The sequence below is a fragment of the Siphateles boraxobius genome, unplaced genomic scaffold (assembly GCF_051911475.1).
Source record: "Siphateles boraxobius isolate OS27281-9 unplaced genomic scaffold, OSU_SipBor_1 12, whole genome shotgun sequence".
NCBI classification, from domain to species: Eukaryota; Metazoa; Chordata; class Actinopteri; order Cypriniformes; family Leuciscidae; genus Siphateles; species Siphateles boraxobius.
Window position 1 is genome coordinate 26,011,519 of NW_027508722.1, and position 26,038 is coordinate 26,037,556.

At 38.8% G+C, this 26,038-nt stretch overlaps 1 protein-coding gene across 4 annotated transcripts; it reads right to left on the reverse strand.

Annotated features, from left to right (window-relative positions):
• On the reverse strand, positions 1-24,060 carry chd4b (chromodomain helicase DNA binding protein 4b). 4 transcript variants are annotated; one of them, XM_077216223.1, is made up of 40 exons: positions 23,675-24,060; positions 22,986-23,049; positions 22,025-22,137; positions 21,289-21,558; positions 20,654-20,769; positions 20,223-20,518; positions 19,990-20,108; positions 19,169-19,289; positions 18,875-19,044; positions 18,456-18,704; positions 18,061-18,264; positions 17,363-17,574; positions 17,147-17,278; positions 16,943-17,039; positions 16,415-16,606; positions 15,756-15,956; positions 15,429-15,566; positions 14,833-14,954; positions 14,553-14,726; positions 14,123-14,264; positions 13,882-14,013; positions 13,675-13,792; positions 13,460-13,584; positions 13,254-13,346; positions 12,988-13,129; positions 8,719-8,888; positions 8,444-8,633; positions 7,630-7,716; positions 7,443-7,534; positions 7,227-7,360; positions 7,002-7,146; positions 6,741-6,897; positions 4,148-4,242; positions 3,764-3,992; positions 3,553-3,615; positions 3,307-3,471; positions 3,122-3,230; positions 2,584-2,716; positions 2,280-2,475; positions 1-1,459 (listed from the first exon to the last, which is right to left on the reverse strand). In XM_077216223.1, the coding sequence occupies exons 2-40, from the start codon at positions 23,032-23,034 to the stop codon at positions 1,284-1,286; spliced, it is 5,868 nt and encodes a 1,955-aa protein (XP_077072338.1). In that variant the 5' UTR covers positions 23,035-23,049; positions 23,675-24,060; the 3' UTR covers positions 1-1,283. The 4 variants fall into 4 exon arrangements, with proteins under 4 accessions (XP_077072338.1, XP_077072345.1, XP_077072356.1 ...); XM_077216230.1 differs by having other exon boundaries at positions 8,456-8,633; positions 23,675-24,038; XM_077216241.1 differs by lacking the exon at positions 22,986-23,049 and having other exon boundaries at positions 23,675-23,875.
• Positions 24,061-26,038: the final 1,978 nt, after the last annotated feature.

Here is a 26,038-nt window from a genome sequence, read left to right on the forward strand (position 1 = left end):
CTTAGTTACCTTTTTATTGCAGGTCTGAAAAAAACAAAAAAAAACAGAAGACATAATAACAATAACAGGGTAACAACGATAATTACAAAGTGAGCTATTCAAAACTCCTGAAAGTGTAAAATTAGATGTTAAATAAACAGCTGCATTTTTTTCACCTGTGCTAGGGGGATTTTGTCTTTTCTTTTAGGAAAAAGAAACCGTGGAGTACTTTCTAATTACATTATTCAGGGGCCAATCAGGAGAGAGAATGGGGAATAAAGGTGGATTTATTTAAACAAGCACATAATTGATTAATAAACAATAGTGAACATGGAACTTGACTCTTCTTAAAGCAGCAGTTTTCATAATGGGGGAAAAAAATCTTGTTTATAATATATACTATATTTATATATTTTTCATTCTAAAGGAATGAAAGGTCATTTGATGGCCTCATAAGAGTTGTGGCCCTGTCCAAAATGCATCTGTGAAGTTCCCACGATTTCAGAAGAGTGCTTATGTGTTTGTATGTTTGCAAAGCCTGCGTCAGTGGACTATTACTTGACAGTCTATCTGGCATTAAGTCACCAAAATGTGAACTCAGAGGAGGATGTCACATGGTGGCATGTGGGACAGGGTCTGTGTTTACATCAGCATAAACCTTTCACTCAGCTTCCAACTGCTGCCTGACTGTACTTACAGAAGGACAAGATGGAAACCACATGATTTCAGGTTGTATCTGGTTGGAAACCAGATTTTTAGGGGTTTAAACAGGCATTTAAATTTTGAAGCTTGTGGAAATGCACAAAAAACAGTGATTCAACTGGTGTGAATTACAACATAATACACACCTGAGGAGGAAAGAGTCCCCACTGCAAAGATCCATTCCACACAGAGCAGAAATCCATACCAGCTATTCAACCTTGCCCTGCGTTCTACTACAGTGCAGATGAGGTGACCTGAAAAACCTGAACTGGATTTCTATTGGAGAATAATGTGAGTACTGTGTATTCTAACATACGTTCACATCGCACAGGTCAGCAGGTGTGTGTTCAGAGGATTTTTAAATGGAGGGTGTGGAATGCCTCTAAATTGAATTTAACGGGAAATGTTAGGGAACCACAGTGTGTTAGATATAGGAACCACTCCACTCTCCTTCAGTCCAAACTAGTGTGGGCAGCTTGAACTCATTTCAGATATATACAACGGATCTGATCACCTGACCCAGGTCCATGTCTGCATGTATGTGAGATGATTCCTCATCATGACTTATGAGAGGAATAGGTGAAAAATTCATCCAGGGGTCATCAGCGTGGCGCCTGCGTCTGTGTGACCTCCGGTCCTCGGCTGGCCAGCCTGCTAAGGATGCTTCTTTCTGACATCTGCAGCCGCACAGCAACGGGTGGTATTCGAGCGATGGTTGCTGGGAGCCGGGTGACATCTGCCTTCATGTCGCTGAGCAGCTCCTCCAGTTGTTTGAGAACTGACAGAAAGAATGGTGAAAGAATGGTGGAGATTTTTGAACACGTCTCCATTTATTTGAACATTTTAAGCAATTCAATTCATCTGTCTCAACATTTTTGCCTAGGTACATCACTAAAGCTACAGGATGTAATAATCAAGCCAAATGTGGTCTGTAAAGCTATATCGAGATAGTAAATAAAGTGTGAATTTGTGTGGCTTTGAGCAGTGCTGTGTTGGAGAAACAGTGCTAAGCTGTGAAAGTAGCTGTAATTAGGACTGGTAGCCTTTGAGCACCTCACAGTTTCGATTTGATTTCAAATTCAAATGTATTTTTATAACACTTCATTTGATTTAGAATCATATTTGATTAGGATTGATATTCAAACAGATTTAGATTCATATTTGATTTGGATTCAAATTTAAATAGATTTTAATTCAAATTCAATTAAACGTGGATTCAAATTTGATTTAGATTAAAATTAAATTTGATTTATATTTGATTTGATTTGATTTCAAATTCAATTAAATTTGGATTCACATTTAAATTCATTTTAAAATTCTGATTTTCATTTAATTTGCTTAATTAATACATTCATATTCAGATTTAGACTAATAATTCACTAAAAATCTGATAATAAACTTTTGTTAAAAGATCCAGAATCAAATGTGAAATAAATAGTAATAATTTTTGTAATGTAAATCCTTCTTCCCTGACTGCTTGAAATAATAATAGCCATTTTGTATTTCACTTATTTGTGTATTTCACTGCATTGCAAAAGTGTTTGCAAAGCTGAGTGGTGATTATGTTGTGCTGTACAGAGTTATGGGAGTTGTTGTACCTTTGTGTAGAACTGCATTAGCAGGCTTGTTTCCGGACATGGACTCTTTACTGAGGTGCTGGTGTGACTCCGCCAGACACTCCACCTCACTGAAGCGTGTGTTGAGTGCCATTGAGGGGTGAGAGGGGTCTTCTGTCATGTTTAGATATGCAGCACGTCTGAGCTGCTCCTCAATCACCAGAGCTTGTTCCAACAGCTAAACACAGTCATAAGTGATGCAGTTAAAGAAGAGCCAACAAATGAAGCTCTAGGAAAACAATGAAGGCAGTGTGCATACGTTTTGTAGTTTTTGTACATCTCTAACCTTAAACCTGCGAGCAAGGAACTTGTTTTTAATCTCAAGGAAGTTTCCTCGGCTCATCTCTCCCTTAAAGGGCTCGTTGAGTATGGCGAACCTCGGGTCATTCTGCACATCCTGCCAGCGAGCATAGCCGTGGCTGATGGTACAGAGATTAAGGACATAATCTATAAAATTATTAACAGGAATCTATAAAATTATAACAGCAGTTAAATGTAACATGTTTCTACTTGATTCATAGTAGAAGATAGTTTTGATTCATTTGACATTTCTTGGCCACTACATAATTCCTGGAAATTGTTTTATTTCAGTTTTAATGACTTCTGGATAGAACGACACTGTCATTTACAGATAATGGTGATAATAAATTTAACTTCTGATTGGTAGTACATTTTTAATAATACAAACAATAAAAAAGAATAATAAAATACACTAAAAGACATATTCCTTTCAGTGATGCAAGCAAATTTATTGTTGTATCCGTACTAAAAAGACACTGACTGCCAAAATGATCAATAAAAGGACGTTAATATGTCAAGGATACTGTATGATACCAGCCAGCAGCCAGTAGTCGTGGCGACGATGCCAGATCTCGTAAGTCTTCTTGGTGACCGTGGCGGCTCTCTCTTCATTCTGCCAGAGAGAGTGAAGCTCTGGAGAGAGAAACAGGGAGATCATTGATTCAAAATTCACCAGCACATACACACACACAGTGAATTCCCAGTGTACCTGTGAAACCTCCGTCAGCGATGTTAAACATGAACCTCTGCTTCACTGCTTTCTTCTTCTCCTCACTCACTCCATCCCCTCCTCCACTTGTCTCTTTGGTGTTCTCTCCGTTTTGCAGCTTAGCGGAGTCCTCTGACTTCACTCTGTCTTTGTCGTCTTTTGGCTCTGATTGAAGAGAGAAAGAGCCATTATTGATTGTAACAGTTATGTGTGATATAAAGGTGTGTTGTTTGTGTTAGTATGAACCTTTCTTCTCATCTCTTGCTGGGCTGGTGTCCATTTTTTCTGTTTTCTCTTCAGAAGATTCTTCTGCAATGGAGTAAGAAAGTATTAATGCCACTCATGGGACCTTTACAAGAGTTTTCATGGAATGAAAGTGGAAATTAAATCAGATTTTAATTATAAGACAAAAATAAATATTTAAATTGGTCATTTTAGGTAGAGCACAATACTTCACCTTTGGTTTTGGATGTGTCTACACTGCTTGTGGCATCTGAACTTTCAGCTTTGACTTCTGAAGATGAGTTTTTCTTCGATTCAGTGGACTTCTCCTCTTTCTCTCCATCTTTCTCATTTTCAACATCCTTTTCTGCTGATGGTGAGGTGGCCTCTCTCTCCCTTTCCTTTTTTTCTTCTTTCTTTGCTGGACTGGAGGATTTCTCACCTTCATCAGGAATCTCAATAATCTGAGAAAAGAAGAAGGAACATGAGAATGACAGTTGGAGACATGAAGAAAGAAAAAGTGAGACAGGCAGGTGTTTACAAAAGGAAAGTGTTTAAAAATACAGAGAATAGAAACAGGAAGATGAAGTGAAAAGGTAAGATTATAAATAACAAGTACCTCATCCTCATGTCTAAGCCCTTTCGTCTCCTTCTCTCCCTCCCCCTCCATCTTCTCCTCCAGCTCTTTTACGTCTTCGCCTTTGGAAAGGTCTTCTGTTTGGATAAAAGAGAGTCAGATTAATGTGTAACAATTAGCTGCACAGAGATACTGGACAAATCTTACTTCTCATTTCAACTTCTCATAAAAAGGTCAAATGATCTGAAAATGAGCCGTTTTGTTTTTTCTTCATGTTCACTGGACCACATGACTTTTGGTAGACAACAATTATTACTTAAAGAGCAGTTTATACCAAAGGAAAAACTACTACCCCAACAAATAAAGTTAAAATATTATTAAAGACAAATGAACAGTCAGGAATTAAATAAGTACAAGCTTAGATAAATACAAAACAAAGTTGCAAAAAAAGTAAGGTCTAACAGTAGTATTCAGGTACAGTAAAGGAATAATTGAATGTAAAAGAACACTGCAGAGTGTTCACGGTATAAACTAAAGATGCAGTGTGTGTTTTTAGCAGCATCTAGTGGTGAGGTTGCAAATTCGCAACCAACATAAGTTACGTGTCGTCTGAGACTTCAGAGAGTAGCCAGTTAAGCAATGAGGTTTCTTTACAAAGATGAAGAAATAAATTATGTTTACTTAATTATTTAATAAAATGAAATGTTATTGCAGATATTATTGTTAATTGTTCATTGTGTCAGTGTTTTATTCGCTGACTTTAGCTAGTTTCTTTGCACGAACAACAACATAGTGACGAAACGCTTTTGTCCTTTTAGGGCTACTGTAGAAACATGAAGGCGCAAAATGGCGACTTAACATGTAAGGGGACCCATCGTGTATGTAGATAGAAACTGCTCATTCTAAGGTAATAAAAACATAACGGTTCATTATGTAAGGTCTTTATACACCACTGAAAACATAGTTATGATATTGCACTTCTGTAAACAGAACCTTGAACCTTTAAATATAGATTAATCTTTATTAAAGTTTTTTTTTATTATTATTAACATTAATGACACAGACAGAAGGAGGTATTTATAGGCTGCTTACACTTAAAATAGGTGAGAAAGAAATCGTATGTGTATCACTATATTGGATCTGTGCATTCGGTCTTTATGTTCACTTGAGATGTAACTGTGACATAACCGTGTTCACTAGAAAACTTGCCGAGATGGTAATTTTGTCTGTATTTGTCCATTCAAGTATAAAGAGACGCGTAAGAGAACTCAAGAACTCAATCTGAAACGCGGGTCCCTCATGGTGTGTGCACAGAAAATAGCGCGTGGGAAGCAAATTGAGTTGTTTCCCCTATTCTTACGCTTCATTGGTGTAAAATTGTTTAAATGTTTAAACTGGCAAAACTTATAAGCACGTGCAAATTAAAAACTTTCACTCTTATGATGGTAAATTTTTTTAAAAATTAATCCACAAATCACTTGTTTCGAACCGTAGGGCCTGGTCCGTACTGGGATCAACTATGATCCGTTATACCCCTAATACAAGGACATGATATTTACTAGATGTTTTTGACTAAATAGTTTGAATTTTAAAGTGCCCCTATTATGGATTTTAGACCATTCCCTTTCATGGTGGAGTGTGTAATATAGCTGTTTGTGAATGTAAACATTCTGCAAGTTGTAAAGTCGAAAGTGCATGATAAGTAAAGTTATTGTCTCCCAAAAGAAAGAATCGACCCTGAACCGCCTTCACGAGTCATTTGTATTTCATATCCTACATAATGCCTGCCTATGTTGTATGTTGACCGCCACGAACAACTTGACCAGCCCTCAAGCGGCATTTTACAGTCTTACTGAAATACTTCTGCAAATCAGCTGTGGGCCACTATTACCTAAAACTGTGTCTATTAATGCAGATTGTCTGTAGTACTGAATACTTTGAGTAATGAAAAAGGATTGAGCAAGATTTGTTTTACGTTACATCATTCATTCACGTTAGTGCTCGGCTAATGCATGCGCTATTGTATTGATACAGTTCCTGCATGTGCAGCGCAATACATTAGAAATATAACACCGGTTTGTTGATGGAAATTCACTTGCTACTGCTGATGGTGAGGAATTAGTTGCAACATCTCATGAAGAACGTCAAACTGAGTAGTGTATCACTGAGAAACGTCCTGCTCACGTTGTATTTGTGATGGAGGTTGAATAACTAGTTCTTCCAATGTTTCAGCATCGGACTTTCACTCAGATAGATATGATAAAATCGACGTCATCATTACTGTCTTTACAGTGTGTACAATCGCTATTCTGTAGCATCATAGATGAGGTGTATTCAATGCATTGTATCTATGAATTCTATTATTGTATTTATTAATATTTTGAATTAGCTTCGATTTAAAAAAAAAGTAATATTAGTAATTTTGCTATGCCAGTGCTTTTGACGTTTTTATTAGTTTTAGTACTTTTAACTTAAATTAATTTCAGTTATTTGCCAAGGAACCAAGGTAACAACAAGGCAAACAGTTTTTCCATCAAATATTTATATTTTATTTTATTATATCTCAGCTTTATTTCAAAAATTGTTTTTAAATAGTTTAAGTTAACAATAACAATACTGATATGCATGTCTGTACCTGTTGCTGGTGTGTTGGGCTGGGTATCTGCAGGCGTCCCTGTAGAGGGTGTTTTTGGATCTTCTCCCGCTGCAATGGCCGCCGCTCTTTTGCTTTCCTCCTGTTCTTTCATCCAGGGCATTGACCACTGACCATTGACGTGCTCAAACTCCTGCACCTGTAGGAGTTTAAAACAGTCAATCACATAACGCCACTGTCATTCACAGAAACAAATAGCTCTCTATTTACCACTAAAGCACTAGCGATCATGAATTCGCACACCTTCTTGCGGATCAGTGACATTACACCTATGCGTGTGAGAACGTGTTGTCGTGACAGTCCTTCCCGTGGAACGCCATCAGCAAATGTTTCTGCCCCGTCGGCGCCTGGCTCACACAGGTGACGCATAAAGAGGGACACATATGCCCTAAAAAACAGAGAGAGTGCTCAAGTAAATGAAGTTAAAATAAATGACAAAAAATCCTCCGGAAGGAATGTCAGACTCACTTGAACTCCTTCTCCGATTTGCCTCGCAGGTCTCTAACGAGCCACTGGGTGGTGAAGGCATCCTGGGGAGGCATCCCATAACGCATCACTGCATTCAGGAAGGCCTTCCTTTGTCGAGCATTGAAGCCCAACACCTAATGAGGAGAGAGAGGTTAAGTATAACTGAGTATGTGGAGGGAATAGTTGAAACAATTTGAAAGGTAAGTGAAATTGTACCTCAATGTTTCCTCCCACTCTGGCCAGTAGGGGGGGCAGTGGTTTGTCTTTATCATTCCTCAAGCCTTTGCGACTTGGTCTTCGGGAGTTAGCTGCAAACACAAAAAAAGAGGACTATGTCAATACAAATATATATCTGTATAATAACTGCTTATTCAGAAAAAGATGGTTTAATTTCATTCTTTACCTTCAGAACGCTCATCAAAGTCCTCATCACCCTCCTCTGAAGCCACAGAGTAATCTGATTGGTTATCAGACTGATCATCCTGCCAGTCTGAGAACACAAATGAGAGGGGCAATATTTTATTGAGCACTTGAGTTCTCTTGGCAAGAAAATGTTAACTTTGAGGGGACAAAAAACAAAATCATGCTGACATCTACTCCAAAAAGGTCAAACTTTTGGACACACTAGATTAAGGTTTTTAAGGTGGCAAGAAACGAATTCAGTTCAAAGGCATATGCCTAAATGCTACAATTAAGTATTATATTTTGTTTATATACAATGTATAATTAAATTCATTAAAAAACATTAATAAAATTTATAAATTATGCATAAATTAGAAGGTTTTCATAATAAAAAAAAATTCATTACATATGTAAGTTTTGCTTTGTTAAACATTTTTAGCACATACAACATAATTCCCATATTTTAATTTTATAGTTTTGACGACTTCAATATTATTAAAAAAAAAATGCTAAAAGAAGTTGTTAATAATGGGTAAGTGTGTCCATACTTTTGACTGGTAGTGTACATCCAAACAACAACCACCCAAAATTATAAAAATTAATAAACTAAATATATTAATTTATAAAAAGTAAAGTAATTATTTTAAACATGAAACATTCTTTTCATTGTAAATGATTTACAGATATTACACAACACACAAAAATGTCTCTACCAGACATAAAACCACACAAGTTCATCTTCATCCATACAACACACACACTACTCACGAACATACAGGGAAAGAGTAGTAAAAAAGCTTAAAATGCGCCTGTACCCCGTCTACTACCTCTGTCCTCCTGTGAGCAATCGTTGTAGTTCACAGGTTTGCGTGGCCGTTTGCCTTTGCCCAAGTGACGAGCGAGATCTTCCTGCTGCTGCTCATAGTGATGACGCAACAGTTTCTCCCAGTAGTCAGGATCTACACTTTCTTCCTGCTTAATGATCTCTCTATCCACATCCTCCTCCTGATGAAGACCATAAGATATACATATAGATACATATGACAAACACACCACGCACACAGATAGTCACAATCCCACACAAACTTACCTCCTCTTCCTCATCTTTGACCACATATTGGGCAACTTTAAAGGAGCTGAGGTATTCATTCATACTTTGCAGCTCTGTGTCGTCTGTTGCATCTTGGTTTCTATCCAACAACCGATCAATGGCCTTGTCATCATAGTGGATCACACTGCCGTCTTCCTCCTTATTGTCACCTGGATGAGAGATATTTACTTGTTTTACAATTGATTTTAATCTTTACTTTGTCCCATTCTTGTATCGAGCCTTTTAATTCGTTAATTCCATTTTTGTATTTATTTATTTTCCACATTGTCTAGTACTAGAAGTGCTTTACATGCATTGGTAGTATTTTAAAGGGGTCATGTCATGGATTTATATATGTGTGTGTGTGTGTGTGTGTGTGTGTGTGTGTGTGTGTGTGTGTGTGTGTGTGTGTGTGTGTGTGTGTGTGTGTGTGTGTTCCTTGAGGTTCACTTATAATGTTAAGAGTTTTTTGCACACAAAAAATAATAAAAAAATCATATATATATGCAGAAAAACTATTATTTTCAACCTTCACTATTATGATTGGCTATAACGTTATTGCATAGGAAACAGTATCAACGCCCACGCAAGTAAATTGTTTTGAAAACATTATCCATATAAAATGTCATCATTTAGCCTACAAAGCATTATGAAATGAATTACTTACAATTTGCAGTGGAACTTCTGTCAGATCCAATACAGTTTGCTGCTTATTCTTTCAACAAAATGTTCTTTGCAAACACTCCATTAATCATACTGTGCATCGTTTGCAAAAACAAAATGCCCCGAACAAACATGTAATCCTCGGGTGCGATAAGCGAGGTATTTTAAAATAGTCTGCACAGAGTCTGCACAGAGACGCAATCGAGTTGTTTAAACTGGGCGCGTCAAGGCGGACGTATTTTCACTTGTCCTGTTGTTGACAGACTCAAGTATTTGGAGTATGTCAGAACCTGAACACGCATCTGTATACTGTATCCAGTACAGACATCGTCAGTGATTATAATGGGTTGAATTTGCTATTGATGCAACAGGAGTCACGTGATGGCATAAAGGCTGACATTTGCCTTGGATCATGTGAGCGAGTTCACACTGAACGATTTTAGTCCCTATTTTCGCTCGCCGACAGGTTTTGTGAGTTCCCCGACAAATGCCCGATATCATGAGCAGTCGAGCATCGATTTGCCTGTTCACATGAGGGACAATCACACAGTGTGAACTATCAAAGACGCAATCTGAGAGAATCGCCGACGCCCGTGAGATATTTGGCATGCTAAATATCTGGGGTGCTTCTCAATATCCCTCCTCGTGTCCTCGCTCCTCTGTCCTCCATCCTATGACCCGGAAACCAATCAAGCACAGCCATCTTGAAGGACATCTCAATTCTCTAATTGCACCGCGAGGAGTCGAGGATCGAGGAGTGAGGAGGCTTTTAGAGGAGTCATGAGCGAGGATACACAGGTGTATCATATGCGGAAGTGTTTTATTGACTTAACGTGACGCACATATAAATTCTCCTCCCCCTTCACGTCAGTCACAATAATTTGAATTTATACTTTACCCTTGCTGTTTATATAAAGCACACATCTCACATATTTCAACAGGGTATCTTGCTTTATTATTATTCATTATGCATTTCTTAAACAAACAAACGTCAACAACATAAGGGCAGATCCTTTGAGCGCTGCTGATGACGCTATGAAGTGACGCTCGAGTGATCAAGTATTCCAATGTATAAAAAAAACTTTCATTCGATTCCTCCGTCCTCACTTTCTTTCCTTGCATCCTTCCCTCACAACCTACAGGGGGAGGAGCTGAGACGCTAGGAAAGGAAGCGAGGAAAGGAAACGAGGATGCACAAATAAGAAAAATTCAAAATTCTGCTGTGTGAATATGTTCTGACCGAAAACTACATCGCGATGTCAGCCAATGAGGGAGCAAGATACAGGACAGCGGGATGTTCGGGGAGGAGTTATAGACCAGAATATTAGTATTTTAGATATATTTACAATTATATCAAACAGAAACAATTAAAGCAAAAAAAATGTGCTTGACCAGCAGCAACAGCAGCACATTGCAAAATTATTTATTTAACCCCAACTCTCTTTGCAGAACACAATCCTTGCTCCCCTCGTCTCCCCAAAAATGTCCTCCTGCATAACCTGTTTTTTTGTTTGTTTTTGTTTTTCTCCTTTTCGCAGCGCACAGACAATCTGGATCGCAAAACTTCTTGCAGGCTATAATTTTTAATAATTTCGGTCTCACCCACGTATGATCTTGCGTTATTTCCTTGTCCCTTCTCACGTGTTTGGTTGTGAAACGTAGTTTGTTTGCAGACCAGACAGAAGTTGTCTGCGATTGGGTGTGACAGTGTGAAACTTTCACACTGAAAGTGTGTGAAACCCCCTGTCGCCGATTCATCGAGCATTGTGCACACACCAGCAACTGAATGATACCCCAGATCAGGGGTCACCAACCCTGCTCCTGGAGAGCTACTGTCCTGCAGATTTTAGCTCCAACCCCGATCAAACACACCTGGACCAGGTAATCAAGCGGTTCAGGGTTACTTGATAATTACATGCATGTGTGTTGGAACACGGTTGGAATTGAAGTCTGCAGGACAGTAGCTCTCCAGGAGCAGGGTTGGTGATCCCTGCTCCAGATAGTCGTGCAGTGTGAAAAGAACAGAGACTACTTTTAAATTCGTGCAGTGTGAAAAGAACAGCAACTACTTTTAAATTTGTGAAGTGTGAAATCGACTAAATGCCGGTGGGCGGGGCCTATGGTGTGATGATGTATTCATCGATGTCTTGCTCTGGAGGCAGTCATATGCAAATGTATTTGCCTGTGTGACGTCACAGATCTCGCAATATCAAAACGAGCATGATTAAATAAATGCTTTGTTTATAATGTGGTGAACGTTTTAAGCTATGAAACTTGCTGGATGTTTTAATGGTACAAAGACATCTTATATGTCAAAAGATCAAGGCAAATTTATCATGTGATGACTCATTTAATCATGCTAATAAAGCTTTCTTGACACTCATTTTGAGGGAGAGATGGTAGATAAAAATATATTAGTGAGCGGTAACCGGGTCAGGTGATGGAATTGTAAAGCCTGCCCTCGATCAGGCCAATAGGGGGTTTATTTTATCATATGTATTAACTCGTTATTTAATCTGACTCCATAATTGAAAAGGTTTGATGACAAAATATGGTTATTGTTACACTTAAAATAGTTATAAAATAGATGTATGAGATGATAAAAACTTATATCATTAATTGTACCCAGCATATATGTAAAATGTTACCTGAGATATATATATATATATATATATATATATATATATATATATATATATAGAGAGAGAGAGAGAGAGAGAGAGAGAGAGAGAGAGAGAGAGAGAAAGAGAAAGAGAAAAGAGGAGGTAGAGAGAGAGAGAGAGAGAGAGAGAGAGAGAGAGAGAGAGAGACCCAACAAAAGAGCAGAGCATAAAAAAGCCAGAGCAACAGTTACAATTTTCTTTTATCCTTTCCCTGACCATGTGACTTTAACCCAAATGTGAGACATTCAAACTGACCAATCAGATAATTACAACCTCCCCCACTGTTCTAAAGGTGTGACAATGCATAGACCCCCAGAGTGCACACATCTTGGCCTACAGGCCTTGATCATTATCAGCCCCTATCAGCCTTTGGGAACTCCAAATGGTTCTTGTGGTAGAAAGAGGGGGTGGAAAACAGTAAAACAAATGTCTTTCAAAGCAAATGTTCATTTCAAATTTCTTGGATTATTTTCAATCCTACACATTTTATTTCAGCCCAGGGCTCAACAGTAGGATTTTATTTTATTTACCATGTCAGATGTTTACTTTTAACATTTGCCCTGGCCCATTTTAAAGAAATGTTGCCACACATTTTATTTTTAACCTATTGAGGCATCAGAGCGAAAATATACTCATCAAGATTAATGCTCAATATAACAAGGTCATGTATAGTTTAAAGCTCTAAATAATCTTCAACTGAAAGCGGAACTTCGCATCTACACCACAGCAGCTTACGTTGGGGATTTTTTTTTTATCATATCCGATACTGATTGATCCACAAAACAAGTCACAAATAAACTCTTAACTACGAGCTGAACATCTGTTACTTACTTTTCGGCAGCATTTAAATGTCATTATTGTTCTGTCAAATGTCTTTTCCACTTTATGATCTCAAATCAAGGTTTAGAAGATGAAGTATTACTTTAAACAGTGTTTTTCTCACCCTCTCCAAGCTCATATTTGAAAAGCTGTTCTGTGCCAAACTTTAAGATGTCATCCAATTCTTGTTTGGACATGGATCCGGCCTTGGAGCCCAGACCGGGCCGCACCACCAGGTGGGTCAACATCATTTTCTTCTTTGCCACCTGAGACACAAGGGTCATGCGATGACTTTTGCAAGGGGTAGTGTTTGATTGTTAAATGTTTTTCTACATAGTTTTGTATTTGCCTGGGTTTTAAACAGTTTCAAACCACTGTTTCCTATCTCACCTGTGTAATTCTCTCCTCAACAGATGCTTTAGTGACAAATCGATAGATCATGACCTTCTTATTCTGACCAATACGATGAGCCCTGCTAAATGCCTGAGAAAGACAATAGGAGAGAGACAGTATCAGAAAGAGCTTGTCCACATAGTTTCTCACAGAGATGCAGGTGTTTGATAGTGTTAGCATCAGGTATTTCACATCGTCTCTACCTGGATGTCATTGTGCGGGTTCCAGTCTGAGTCGTAGATAATGACAGTGTCAGCAGTTGCCAAATTGATGCCCAAACCCCCTGCTCTGGTGGACAGGAGGAAAACAAACTGAGGAGCGCCAGGAGCTGCAATGAGAGGAAATAGACATTTTTGATAAAAACAAAACATCCATAATGTTGATCAAACCGCTGTTATGGCTGGCATTATCCCCTCACCATTGAATCTATCGATGGCTTCCTGTCTCATCCCTCCAGTCACCCCTCCATCTATCCTTTCATACTTGTATCCCTCGTTCTCCAGGAAGTCTTCCAGCAAATCCAACATCTTTGTCATCTACAACAGTAGATTTAAGTATATTAGAGTATATAGTTTTATTCTGAGTATATTTGTAATCTGTGTGTGTTTCTGGCATGTGTGTGTACCTGTGAGAATATAAGGACTCTATGTCCACCCTCCTTCAGTTTTTTCAGCATCTTAAACAGAAGCATCAGTTTTCCAGAAGCCTTTGTGAGGGCACTGCCATCATACATGCCATTGGGCATTTTAGGGGCTTCCTGCAAAATGAGACCCATATCGATCACCCATTAAGAACTATTGTTATTCATTTAAAACCTAAAAGCTGTCAGTTCCCCCATAGTTGAGAGTGAGTGAATGGAAGCTCACATTAGCAGCTGTGGGAAAAAGGTAGGGGTGGTTACAGCATTTCTTCAGGTCCATGACCACATTGAGCAGAGAAACCTGGTTTCCTCCTCCACGAGTGTTCAGAGCTTCAAAGTTGCGTGTCAGGATGTACTTGTAATACTTCCTGTCACAGAAAAACAGAAAAATCGAATCAGAGGCTATTGTCATTTAAAATAACTCCAATAAATGTAATAAAAAGGACATTAAATGGCGCATTTAACAATATTTTATATAGACAGACTCTAAGTAAACAGAATCATCAAACTGTCAGTCATACAGTACAATGATAGATGCTGTAAATAACAGATGTTGTCCAGCAGGTGGCGCAAATCAGTCTGAGTGGAAAAATTTGAAGAAATGTGCAGAATCTTAAACAGAACATTCATTGACAATTACTGAACAAGTCTCGTACTTCTGCATGGGGCTGAGCTCCACACGCACAATGAGCTCAGTTTTTGAGGGCATGTGTTTGAAGACATCAGCTTTAAGTCTTCTGAGCATGTGTGGACCCAACATGTCGTGCAGTTTCTTAATTTGGTCTTCTTTAGCTATGTCAGCAAACTCTTCCAGGAAACCTTCCAGATTACTGAAACACACATATATTTGGTACTGAACAATGTAAAAAAAACTGAGGGCATTCAAAAATCATCATCGCACTCACTTATCAAAAACACCCAAACACACACACTTACTTGAATCTCTCAGGTGTAAGGAAGTTGAGCAGATGGAAGAGCTCCTCCAGGTTGTTCTGTAAAGGTGTGCCTGTCAACAGCAGCTTATGCTGAAGAGGATAGTTATTCAACACACGAAAGAACTGAGAGAGAGGGGGAAAGGAGAGAGAGAGAATGAGTGTGTGTGTGTGTTAGTTTTACATCCAAGACTTGTTTATCATAAAATGTACAATTTAAAGAATAGATCTCTCAGAAATCAAAGTTCTGTCATCATCTATTCACTCTCACATTGCTCCAAACTTGTATCACTTTCTTGAAAAATATATACAAAAGCACTATAAAAGTAGTCCATAAGACCATTGCACTATTTTCCAAGTCTTCTGAATTTATTCGATATCTTTATTTGAGGGAAAAAAAAGCTCAATTGTAAGTACTTATAACCTCAGTGGGCTGATATCGGCTGCAATCCAATCATTAGTGTTAGTGAACGAAACTAAGTCATAAAGGTTTGGAACTACATGAGGGTGAGTTAATGACAGAATTAGAATTTTTTGATGAACAAATCCTTTAAGTAGTAAATACTTTAGTGTGTCAGGCGTCTGACACGTGGATCTTACCTTTGACTGGTTATTTTTCAGTCTATGGGCCTCATCTACCACAAGGCAAGCCCAGTCAATGGAGCCCAGGATGGCTTGATCAATTGTGATGAGCTCATAGGATGTCAACAGCACATGAAACTTCACAGCAGCCTCTTTCTGCACAGATGAAGAGATATCAGGAACCATGCATAGTAGGCAGATAAAGACAATGGCAATATCATCAAACCACACAGCAGATGTGGCAAAGATTTACATGATTCTACATGTTTACGGTTATGGTTACTAGTTCTCTCTGATTATAAGCTATGTATCAACTCTTCCCCTCCTTTCCTCTATGATTCATACCTTCATTTTGGAGGCCTTTTTCCCACCACGAATGGCGTTGTCCTCAAAGGAGAATTCATTCTCTCTTATGACAGCTCTGCTGTCTTTATCACCCACATAAGTGACCACGTACATGTCTGGGGCCCACATCTCAAACTCTCTCTCCCAGTTAATAATAGTGGACAGAGGGGCACTGACCAAGAAGGGCCCCTTCGAGTGACCCTGAGAGAAACCATTACCAAATGTACCACATTATTTACTTTAAAGCCACAATACATTTAAACAATACATTTTATGATAAACATCCATGTCTTCCTAGAGACCATTTATATCTGTAAAACCAATGAATCAAAGGGATTTAATAATACAAGAAAAGAAAATGTCACTACTGTTTAAAACTTTGAAGTCTGAAAGAAATTAATTATTTTATTTAGCAAAGCAGCATTCAATTGATCAAACATCACAGTACAGACTTTTACACTTAGAAAAGATTTCAACTTAAAATAAATTCTGTTCTTTAGAACTTTCAGTTCACCAAAAAATCTTGGTTAAAAAATGTATCAAGCTTTCCAGAAATATATTATGCAGCTAATATTATGAGGCTTCTTTTGAAAAACATTTTCATACCGACCCAAAACTTTTGAGCGATAGTGTACTTATATTTTTTTAAGAAAACACACCTCTTTGTAGAGCGAGTAGAGGAAGACAGCAGTCTGAACAGTCTTTCCAAGACCCATCTCGTCAGCCAGGATGGTATCTGTGCCCTGAGCCCAAGAAAAACGCAACCAGTTCAGTCCCTCCAGCTGGTATGGGTGAAGTGTGCCGCCTGTAGAGTCCAGATAATCCGGTTGCCTATCAAACTTTATAGTGGGCTGAAAGTAAGAGACAGGAAGAATATTACTTCATTGACAGTCAAAACCTATTAATATATTTTCTTTGGCTTTTAAAAAATGTTTGCAAACAATCTATATATGCAATTTTTGGCCTTACTGATAATTATATTAATGGTTACACTTGAGAGAACAGAAAATTATGGGAAAAAAGTGGGGAACAGGACAGAGAAAAGAAGCGGCCAATGGTATGAACTTGCATTAAATAACTTGCAGTGCTAAACCATGGCTCTGACCTAAATGTGTAAAGTATTAGAAATTCCATCTTAGTTAATAAAGTAGACAAAAGTTGATTTGAGTCGTTCCAAGATTCCTTACATCCACAACAGGATTAGCAGGAGGCCTCTCTGTCTTCCTCACTTTGACCTTCTTTATCTTTTTACCTGGTCTGCCCTCCTCTCCAAGCATCAACTCCCTGACAAACAGAAAGAAAGAAGATATGTAGATTAAATTATAACTGCAACATTGTTTCATAGTAGGGTGTATTTGTGTAAAATGCTGCAGAATCCTGTGTGCATGTACCTGTGGTTCCAGTAATGCTGTTTGAAGGTCTCAAAGTCTGGGATGTCCATGTCTTCACACTCCCAGGTTGACTGATCATACTGTAAATCTCTCCATTTGATCAGATAGTGAACATTATTCTTCTTATCCACACTACCAGAGAGAACGGAAATTAATGTCCAAACTGTTGAGCAGATGTTGTTTTTCAAGAGATTTCGAACATCTGAACACCCTCACCTGTGATTTAATATGCGGTGGATGAGGAGCCACTCCATCTTTACTCCAAAGCGTCCATACTGATCCTCCATACGGGCATAGAAGGGATCTTTATTCTTCCTCTTACAGCTCTTATCCTCATCTCCCTCAGCACCCATCTCTAGATTGGGGGGCTCTTCCATATCTGTCTTCCGCTGATAGTTACGGAACATTACCTGACAGTTCAGCTCCAACTGTGACGAGAGAGAGAAAAAGACATACCTGATTGGACGATTTTACTAGTAAACACGCCCATGTAAACAAATGCACGATTTAATGTGCAATTGGGCATATAAGAGACTGTAACTACTTTTATGTTCTTGATTTACAAAGATGGACAATGTAACGGTAGCTATACCGGCTATTAGCGGTATTTTAAATAATTTGTTAAATGTGCATGTTCATTTTCTCAATTTTTACATTTAGATTACTCTTGCCGTGATCTAACATTCACTTAAAGTTAATATGCAAAAACAGTAATAATTTACATGTAATTTAGAATTTAAAACCGTTGATTAATTTTTTATCGAGGGTTTCATTTTTCATTTATTTAGACAAAAACAAATAGATTTAATAACAGCCAAAAAAAGAAAATAATTAGTTAATCGTATCTGCTGGAATATTAATATTGGTGCATCCCTACTTACAATAAGTTGTGTGTGTTTTTCTTTGTGCATTACCTGTAGTTCCTGGACCCAAGAACAGTGCCAGTAAGACATGTTGCACCACTTCACAAAGAACTCTCTCTCCTTCCGACCAATCATAGGAGGAGGATCTGGAGCATCGGCTGGCAGGTCTACAGGCCGAGGCACGGGCATAGGAGGAGGGGCTTCACCCCAGCGCCAGGTCAGAACTTTCTGGACTTTCCCTTTCAGTGGGGCACTCTGAGAAAACAAGATATTATATTATATTTGATCTGTAGAATTAAACAAACAAGCAAAAATAAATAAATGTCCATTGGGATTCAGTAATGTTGATCCTTCAGCAATGACATCTACGAAGATAAAATCTCAAGAAAATCCCAAATCCAAAGGATAGACTTGGACTAACACACTATATATTACTCCTCTCTCACCAGGCAGCGTGGGCAGATCCACTCTCCGTTGGGGATGTCTGGCAGGGGAGGGTTAAGACAGTGTAAGTGGTAAGACGAGGGGCATGTGTCACAGCATAGCAGCTCTCCTCCATCCTTGCAAACCCGACAAAACTCCATATGGTGATCGTCTTCCTCTTCTACCTCTCCTTCATCCCTCCTTCCATCATCATTCTCCTCCTCACCCTCAGAACTCTCCTCACGAGCCTCCCATTGAATACCCTCCTTCTCCTGAGAGAGAGACATAAATAATGCATAATCAACAGAAACTTTAGTCATTAAATATCAATGGAATGTAGAGAACTAGTGCACACACACAGAATATAATTTTTACTCAATTAGCCCAGAGCAGCTTGAGGAAAGGACATACATTCATTCTGAACATGTTTGCATATACTTACGCAGTGGGGGCAGCTCCAGGTGCCCTCTGGGGCTCTCTCCATGTCAGGATCTAGACACACCATGTGATAGGCTCTCGGACAGGTGTCACACAAAATGATCTCACCACCCTGCTGACACACCTCACAATAGTCCTGATGATCGGTCTCATAGCCATCAGCATCCTCATCCACTATGAAAGAAGGAGGGCTTAGATCAAATTTAAATGGCTGGAAAGTGTCCAAACTAGTAAAGTGTGTTCAATAAAGCATATGTGTTTAACAGAGTAATTTGAGTTTTCGCTCTCTTTGACTCACCCTTCTTCTTCTTCTTGGAGCTCTTGGACTTCTTACTCTTGGAACGGCTGCCCCGACTGTTGGATCCATCACTTACTGAGAAACTGTCAAAATCACTCTCACCATCATCATCCTCACCGCTCTGAGAGAAGAAACCATAGGTGAAGGGGTGCAAAACAAGTTAGTGATGCCATAAAAATCAGGAATATATGTATAATTTAATATATATGCAGTATCGTTCAACAGTTTGGGATTTGTACGATTTTTTCGATGTTTAAAAAAAAAAAGTATCTTATTCTCACCAAGGCTGCATTTATTTGATCAAAAACACAGTAAAAACTATAATATTGTGAAAAATAATTACAATTTAAAACAAATGTTTTCTATTTTAATATATTTGTAATTTATTACTGTAATTGAGTTACTGCTCAAGTAACATTTGTAATTATTATCAATGTTGAAAACAGTTGTGCTATTAATACTTCCCCAGGATATGTTTATGTTATATATTTTTCAGGATTCCTTGATGTATAGAAAGTCAAAAGAAATTTATTTGAAATGGAAATTTTTTTGTAACATTATAAATGTCTATACTTTTGATCCGTTTAATTTATCCTTGCAGAACAAAAGTATGAGTTTCTTTCCAAAACAAATCTACTGATCCCAAACTTTTGAACAGTAGTACATGCATTTATTTAACATAATTATATTACAATATTTAATTATATATAATTATTAACTATGATATTAATATATTAACTAATAATATTAAATAAATATGAATAATAATGTACTGTATAAATTAGCTAATATATGTAAGCATTTAAGTAATAGATGCATACAGAGGAACGCTTTCTCTTGAAATTTCCCAGTTTAATCTTGAGTGGAGCCACTTTCTTCGCTTTAGACTTTTTGTCCTGGGGCTTTGGAGTGGACTTGGTCTTTCTACGCGCATTTGGACCTAGAATAGATACATACACGACACAAAAAGTTGAGTAATTAAAAAAATACATATAATCAATACACTTTTGGGTCCCCAAATACCCTTCGAAATAAACTCCCTCTCTCATCTGACCTTTGCCCTCTTTGGTCTTGGCTTTCCGCAGGGGGACCGCTGGGGGCTGCTGGGGTGGGGGTAGTGCAGCAGGAGCTGCTGTTGATGTGGGCGTGGCCGTGGGTGCCGCCCCTCCTCCATCCACCCTGGTCACCATACTCTCCACTGCAGCAGCTACGTTGGCAGCTGCCAGGGCTGCGTTAGCACTCGCTGAGCCTCGCATGGGATTATTAGTGCTGAACTCTCGCCATTTAGCTCCTAAAACCATCATCATCTTTGACACAGCGATCTTAGGGTTCTTAGCAGCTATTAGAGGTCTAAACAAGAGAAGAAATGAAAAAGACATTTCAGATCAGTCACCTGACAACTATAGAATATTATATGGATGTTTACATGAGGTGATAATAGATATGGGACAAAAACAGAAAGTCAAAGAAGCAGAACTGCTCTACCTGACAAACTGACTGAAAGCTTTGTAATTGGTGAGAGAGGTGTAGTCCTCCTGGGTGAAGGTGTAGTCGATGTCTTTCATTCCCCAGTCTGCTAATAGCTGAGAGGAAGATTTGGGCTGTAGAAAAGAGGATAACAGATGACAAACACTGGAGAATGAATAAAAAGGTAGCCATATATATATAATATCATCTGCATTAAATGCATTAAATTGATCAAAAGTGACAGTAAAGACACTTACAATGTTACTAAATATTGTGTTTTCCACAAAGATGGTAAGAACAGCATTTAATAATCTTAACTATCCAACATTTTGAACGGTAGTGTACCAAGGAAATGTACAAAATATAACATTAGCTGATGAAAACTCCAATAAAACTGAAAAACAGTATTAATTGTGGCAACAATGTAGAAAGGACAGGGCAGGGCATGACATTGGATTTTTCTAGAAATGTCCTTTGGACAAGCAACACTGATTGTTAAAGCATATGTAATCTAATAAAAAAATACAATACTGTATGTGAACAAAAATATATTTTTATAAAGCATGACAAATAGTTTTTTTTAATCCTGTGGGTTTTTTTTTGTTGTTGTAGTTGTACCTTGTCCCATAGACTACCCATCGGCTACCCCTTACCTGTCCTTCATTATCATCGTCATCATCATCTTCCTCCTCGGGTTCTGGGTCTTTACGTTTGCTTTTCCCTCCAGATGAGCCGCCAGCCTTTTCTGCCACTGAACCTCCCTTCTTCCTCTCCTTTGAGGAGCTGGATCTCTTTTTCTTCTTCTTACTCGGAGCATAGTCACTCCCTTCACTCTCAGATCGCATCACTCTGTCCTCGTCCTCTTCCTCGCCTTCTACCATTCGGATTGCTTCCATGACTTCAGGAGAGCTGACAGGAATCTCCTAGATCATGAAACCACCCAAGGAGAGGTGACAGTATCAGATTTATTCAGGAAAGAACCCTTCAGTTCAATGCTTGATTCTAAAACATGTTTATGTTAACATGTTAAACAGTTACGGTAATGCCAAATTATGATTGATGTGACACTGTAGTGGTGACATCAGACATACACTACCTTTCAAATGTTTGAGGTCAGTATGATTTTGTATTTTTTTTTAAGAAGAAGTCTCTTATGCACACCAAGTCTGCATTTATTTGATCAAAAATACAGTAAAAACAGTCATGTTTTTCATTTCAAATTCAATTATTCCTGTGATAGCAAATCTTACTTCAGTCTTCAGTGTCCTTAAGAAATTATTCAATAACAATGTAAATGTATGTACTTTGATTTTTGATTTAATTTAATGCATCCTGATTAAATAAAAGTATATATATATATTTGGACTGAAGAAGAGGTGCTCTGCTAACCTCTCTGATGACTTTTTGTCGTTTGCTGCTCCTGCTTTCACGGCTTTTCTTTGCTTTTTTCTTCTTTTTGGATTTGGGAGTCTCTGCCTCTGACAATTGTTCATCCACATCATCTGTCCAAAAGCAGACACACAGGATACACCAAACATAAAATAAGTATAGCTGAACAATCATCTTAATTTTGATTATCTGTCCTTCCTATCCTTTCAGAACTGATATAATACTTTTATTCTAACTTTATGACCCATACTGAATAAAATGACTAGAGGAAATATGGCACATCAATTTAGATCGATTAACACAGTTTAAAGCATTTAGAATACATTTGTGTTGTGCATTCCTACCTCGAGATGTGAGCCCACTTTACAAATATGTAAGCAGCAATGAAACTAGGGCAAAAGGCTCTTGCTTTGGAAATCATTCATTTATTATAAGCTCTCTGTTGATATGATGCGCTATCAACGCCATTTCCGAGGGCGGCCAGAATAGGAAAGCAAAACAAATAGGTTTGACACACTATGCTAAACAATATTCCGCCGGTACGAACGCTAAAGTACAAAAACACGCCACGTTCACTCCTATGATACTAAGGTAAAGGAGTCTCTAACAAAAATGGTTTATGTTTTATTTAAACAGCGGATGCTTTCACTACAGATCAGTAAATCAGGAAGTAATGTGACTTTTGCACGCAGCTAACTGGCTACTACTACTGCATCATAACCTAAAGATTTGGCTTTATATAGGTGGATGATGCAGTTACACGTGGCTCGCCAGCTCAAGCAAAATAGATAAACATTAAATCTAGCAGCGTTCTTCTTACAGAAATGGCCATCTGTCCAGACGCACTTTGATATGTCTGCAGTTAATTTAACGGTACATGTTTGAGCTCATTTAGGGAGGTTATATAACATGATGTGGTTAATGAGGGTCCAGACTCTGCTCGGGACAGCTAAAGCCTTACCATCTCGCATGGGTCCAAAATGGTCCCGGTCGTCTTCACTTCCTGACATATTCCCGTCAGGACGCTTCATAAAAGAGAAATAACAACAATATTTTGGTCAGGTTTTTAGCAGCACCCCATGTTGACAGAGAAAGAGATAGAGAGAGAGAGAAACAAGTGACAGGGGAGGCTAAGTTAGCTGTGTTGACGTAAAATAAAATCAATTAATAATGGCGGCATTTCAAAAACTACAACATCACACAACGTGTAGGGTTAAAAAGTGTTTGACGTAGTCGTGTAATTTCGGCCTTTTTCGTAAACTTTCTCGTTCGGTCCGAGCGAAAGACGCCTCTACTTAGCTGTCAATCAAGTTAGCAAAGCTAGCAAACAGAGTCAAGTGATCCAGGGAAAATGGCAGCCGACTAGATGAGTTGAGTTAAAGCGCTTATCTGCCTTCGTTTCTGATTATATTCGATTCTTAAAAACTTTCCTCCTTGAAAATAACACGCGGAGGTCGCGAAGCCCCCGACAAACACCATTTGGCCCTTTATGAGGCGGTGTCTAACAGTTGTAAGTTACCCGTAATTTTAGATTTGTTTATTTGTTTTGTGTTTTCTGATATGACAAAAAGCTAATCGAGGGACACGAATTTATATGTATGTATATTTTTAATGCAGGCGGTTGGAAGTGGGTGGGAGCAATTGACTTACAGGTCAGTCCAAGGTGTAGATACTCGGCGGTATGATCAGCTTTAGTCTGACGCGAAAGCTGGAGGTTAGCTACTACCTATCACTGAAAAATAAAAAGAAGCTCCGAAAAGCTGTAATTCTTTGGGAGACGTCGTCCACTCTTCTCCCCTTTCCCCAGCGTCAGTGACCAGTAGCGAATATCCTCATACACACAAAGAAATCAAGGGAGGGGGGGTAGAGACATCCCATAATAATCCTAGGCACGCTCCCCCCTCCCTACAACACTCACTCAACTCTGCATAGTTACCTCGCAACCTACAGACCATAATAATCATCTCCCCCTCGCACACAGTACCAGCAAGTACACTCTGCCTTCCCCTTTCTTAGTCCCTGCCCCCTTAGCAACCACGTTGCTATGGAGACACTGCCCCCTCCCGCCCTCTCTGACATCCCATAATAGTCATAAGCAGGCCGCTCTGACATCCCATAATAAACACAACTCTTAAAAGACAGGGAAGAAAAAAAACAACACCAGTCACATGGTCTCCAGGGAAACCCCAGGCTGCTGGCGACATACCATAATAATCTGCGGCTGTCTGTCCACCTGGCTGGGTTTTTGGTGCACGAGTGACAAAAAACACATATGAACACCTATTTGGAAGACGGGCTAACAAGTGTGCTTCGGCTATCTGTCAAACACCACACACTACAGGAGTGACGCTTCACAGCAGCTTCAGAGGTGATGAGATGTCAAGGTGCTGCAGTCTTTTTTGTTAATCAGATATCAGACCGAAGTCTCACTGTAATGAGTCTGTGGGAAGCATTGTCAAATGAACATTAACTCTTCTGAATTGGATGTGCCGTGACAATCCCAAAATGACACGTTTGGACTGTCTGAACTCCAGTGACTTGCTGACTTCAGCTACCTGCACATTACAACAGGCCAAAAAGACTTCCCGTAAGAGGGAATGAAATGCAGAAGTAATATTTTCATCCATTCATCACTGGTTTTGTTTTGGCCAAGTAGATCTATTTAAAGTCACCATGAAATCAGAATGGACTATTCTTATTTTGTCTGTAATATTGCATGTATCCGTTCACATTATTATTATTTAATTCATGTGCCCTCATCCTTTTTAATCAAAATATCATCCTCTCCTACTTGCAACGACACTTCTCTTCTCTGATGACGTGTTTACTGGTGCAAGGGCGGGACAAACTGTCACTCACATGAGATCAGAGCAATAGCAAACCATAATGATTCTATCATCTAATGAATTGGACAAAATCAAGTCCCAATAGGGAAGAAAAGACATGTGCATTCTCACTACAAGCGACTTTGTCACTGCATGTCGCCAGCTGCTGGCGGTGCGGTTGGCGGTGGCTGGTGGTGAGGTCACTAGTGGGCGTTCCCATTTCTGGTTAGTAATGTTTGTGAGTGACATTCACGGATGTTACCCCATGTTGTAGATAACAAATCAGTTTTATTGCCGCTACAAACAAACATTTTGGAAGGAAAGTCTAAATATAAAATCAAATCAGTACATAAAATATATAATATTAGAGATGAACGGGAAACAACGAGTGCTCTTTGCCATCGCGGCTATTGCAGCAAAAGGGCAAATGCCGGTCTGGGTTCACGAAACCATTCAGGCTCGGAGTCAGCATGGCAAATACCTCCAAATGTACACGGAGACATATCATAAATTATAGGACAGTTTCTGACTGCTGAAATTAGGTTCTCATTCATCTAGCCTCGGTTGGACTCGGCACTGAAGAGTGACGTATCACGTGCGCTCCACTGAATTCTCTCCTATTGGCTGTCGCTCCTGAAAGTCGCTCTTCATTTGCATAAAGTTGAACATATCTCAACATTGTTGCGTCGCTGGACACGTCCCATCCGGTCGCCAATTGTCACTGTCGCTCGTGTCGCCGGAATTCAACCGCTCTCCATTGAAATAAATGGGATCCTGTCGCTTTATTGCTGGTAGTGTGAATGCACATCATCGGAGATTCTGTTTCATGCTGACTTTAAACCTGCAACAAGGATATACATATCTAGTAGTCATCGCTATAAATATTTATACACCATTTCTCATTTGAGGAACTGGAACTTGCCATTCACAAATACAAACAAATGAAGATTTCATTGCCTCTCCCACTTTTGCACAAATGCAATAGAACTGAACCTAATCCTGAAACACATGGGTCTGATATTGATATAGCAGAGGAAATACAACATGTGATCAGATTAAGGGCAGTGTTGTTGGCTTAGATCCTCGTGAATTTATGAACTATGGAGTATCAACAATGAAAAAAATGCATTTTGTCAAGATGAAAAACCTGCAAAGTGAACTGCACAGACAAGAAGCTCAAACTATGAGC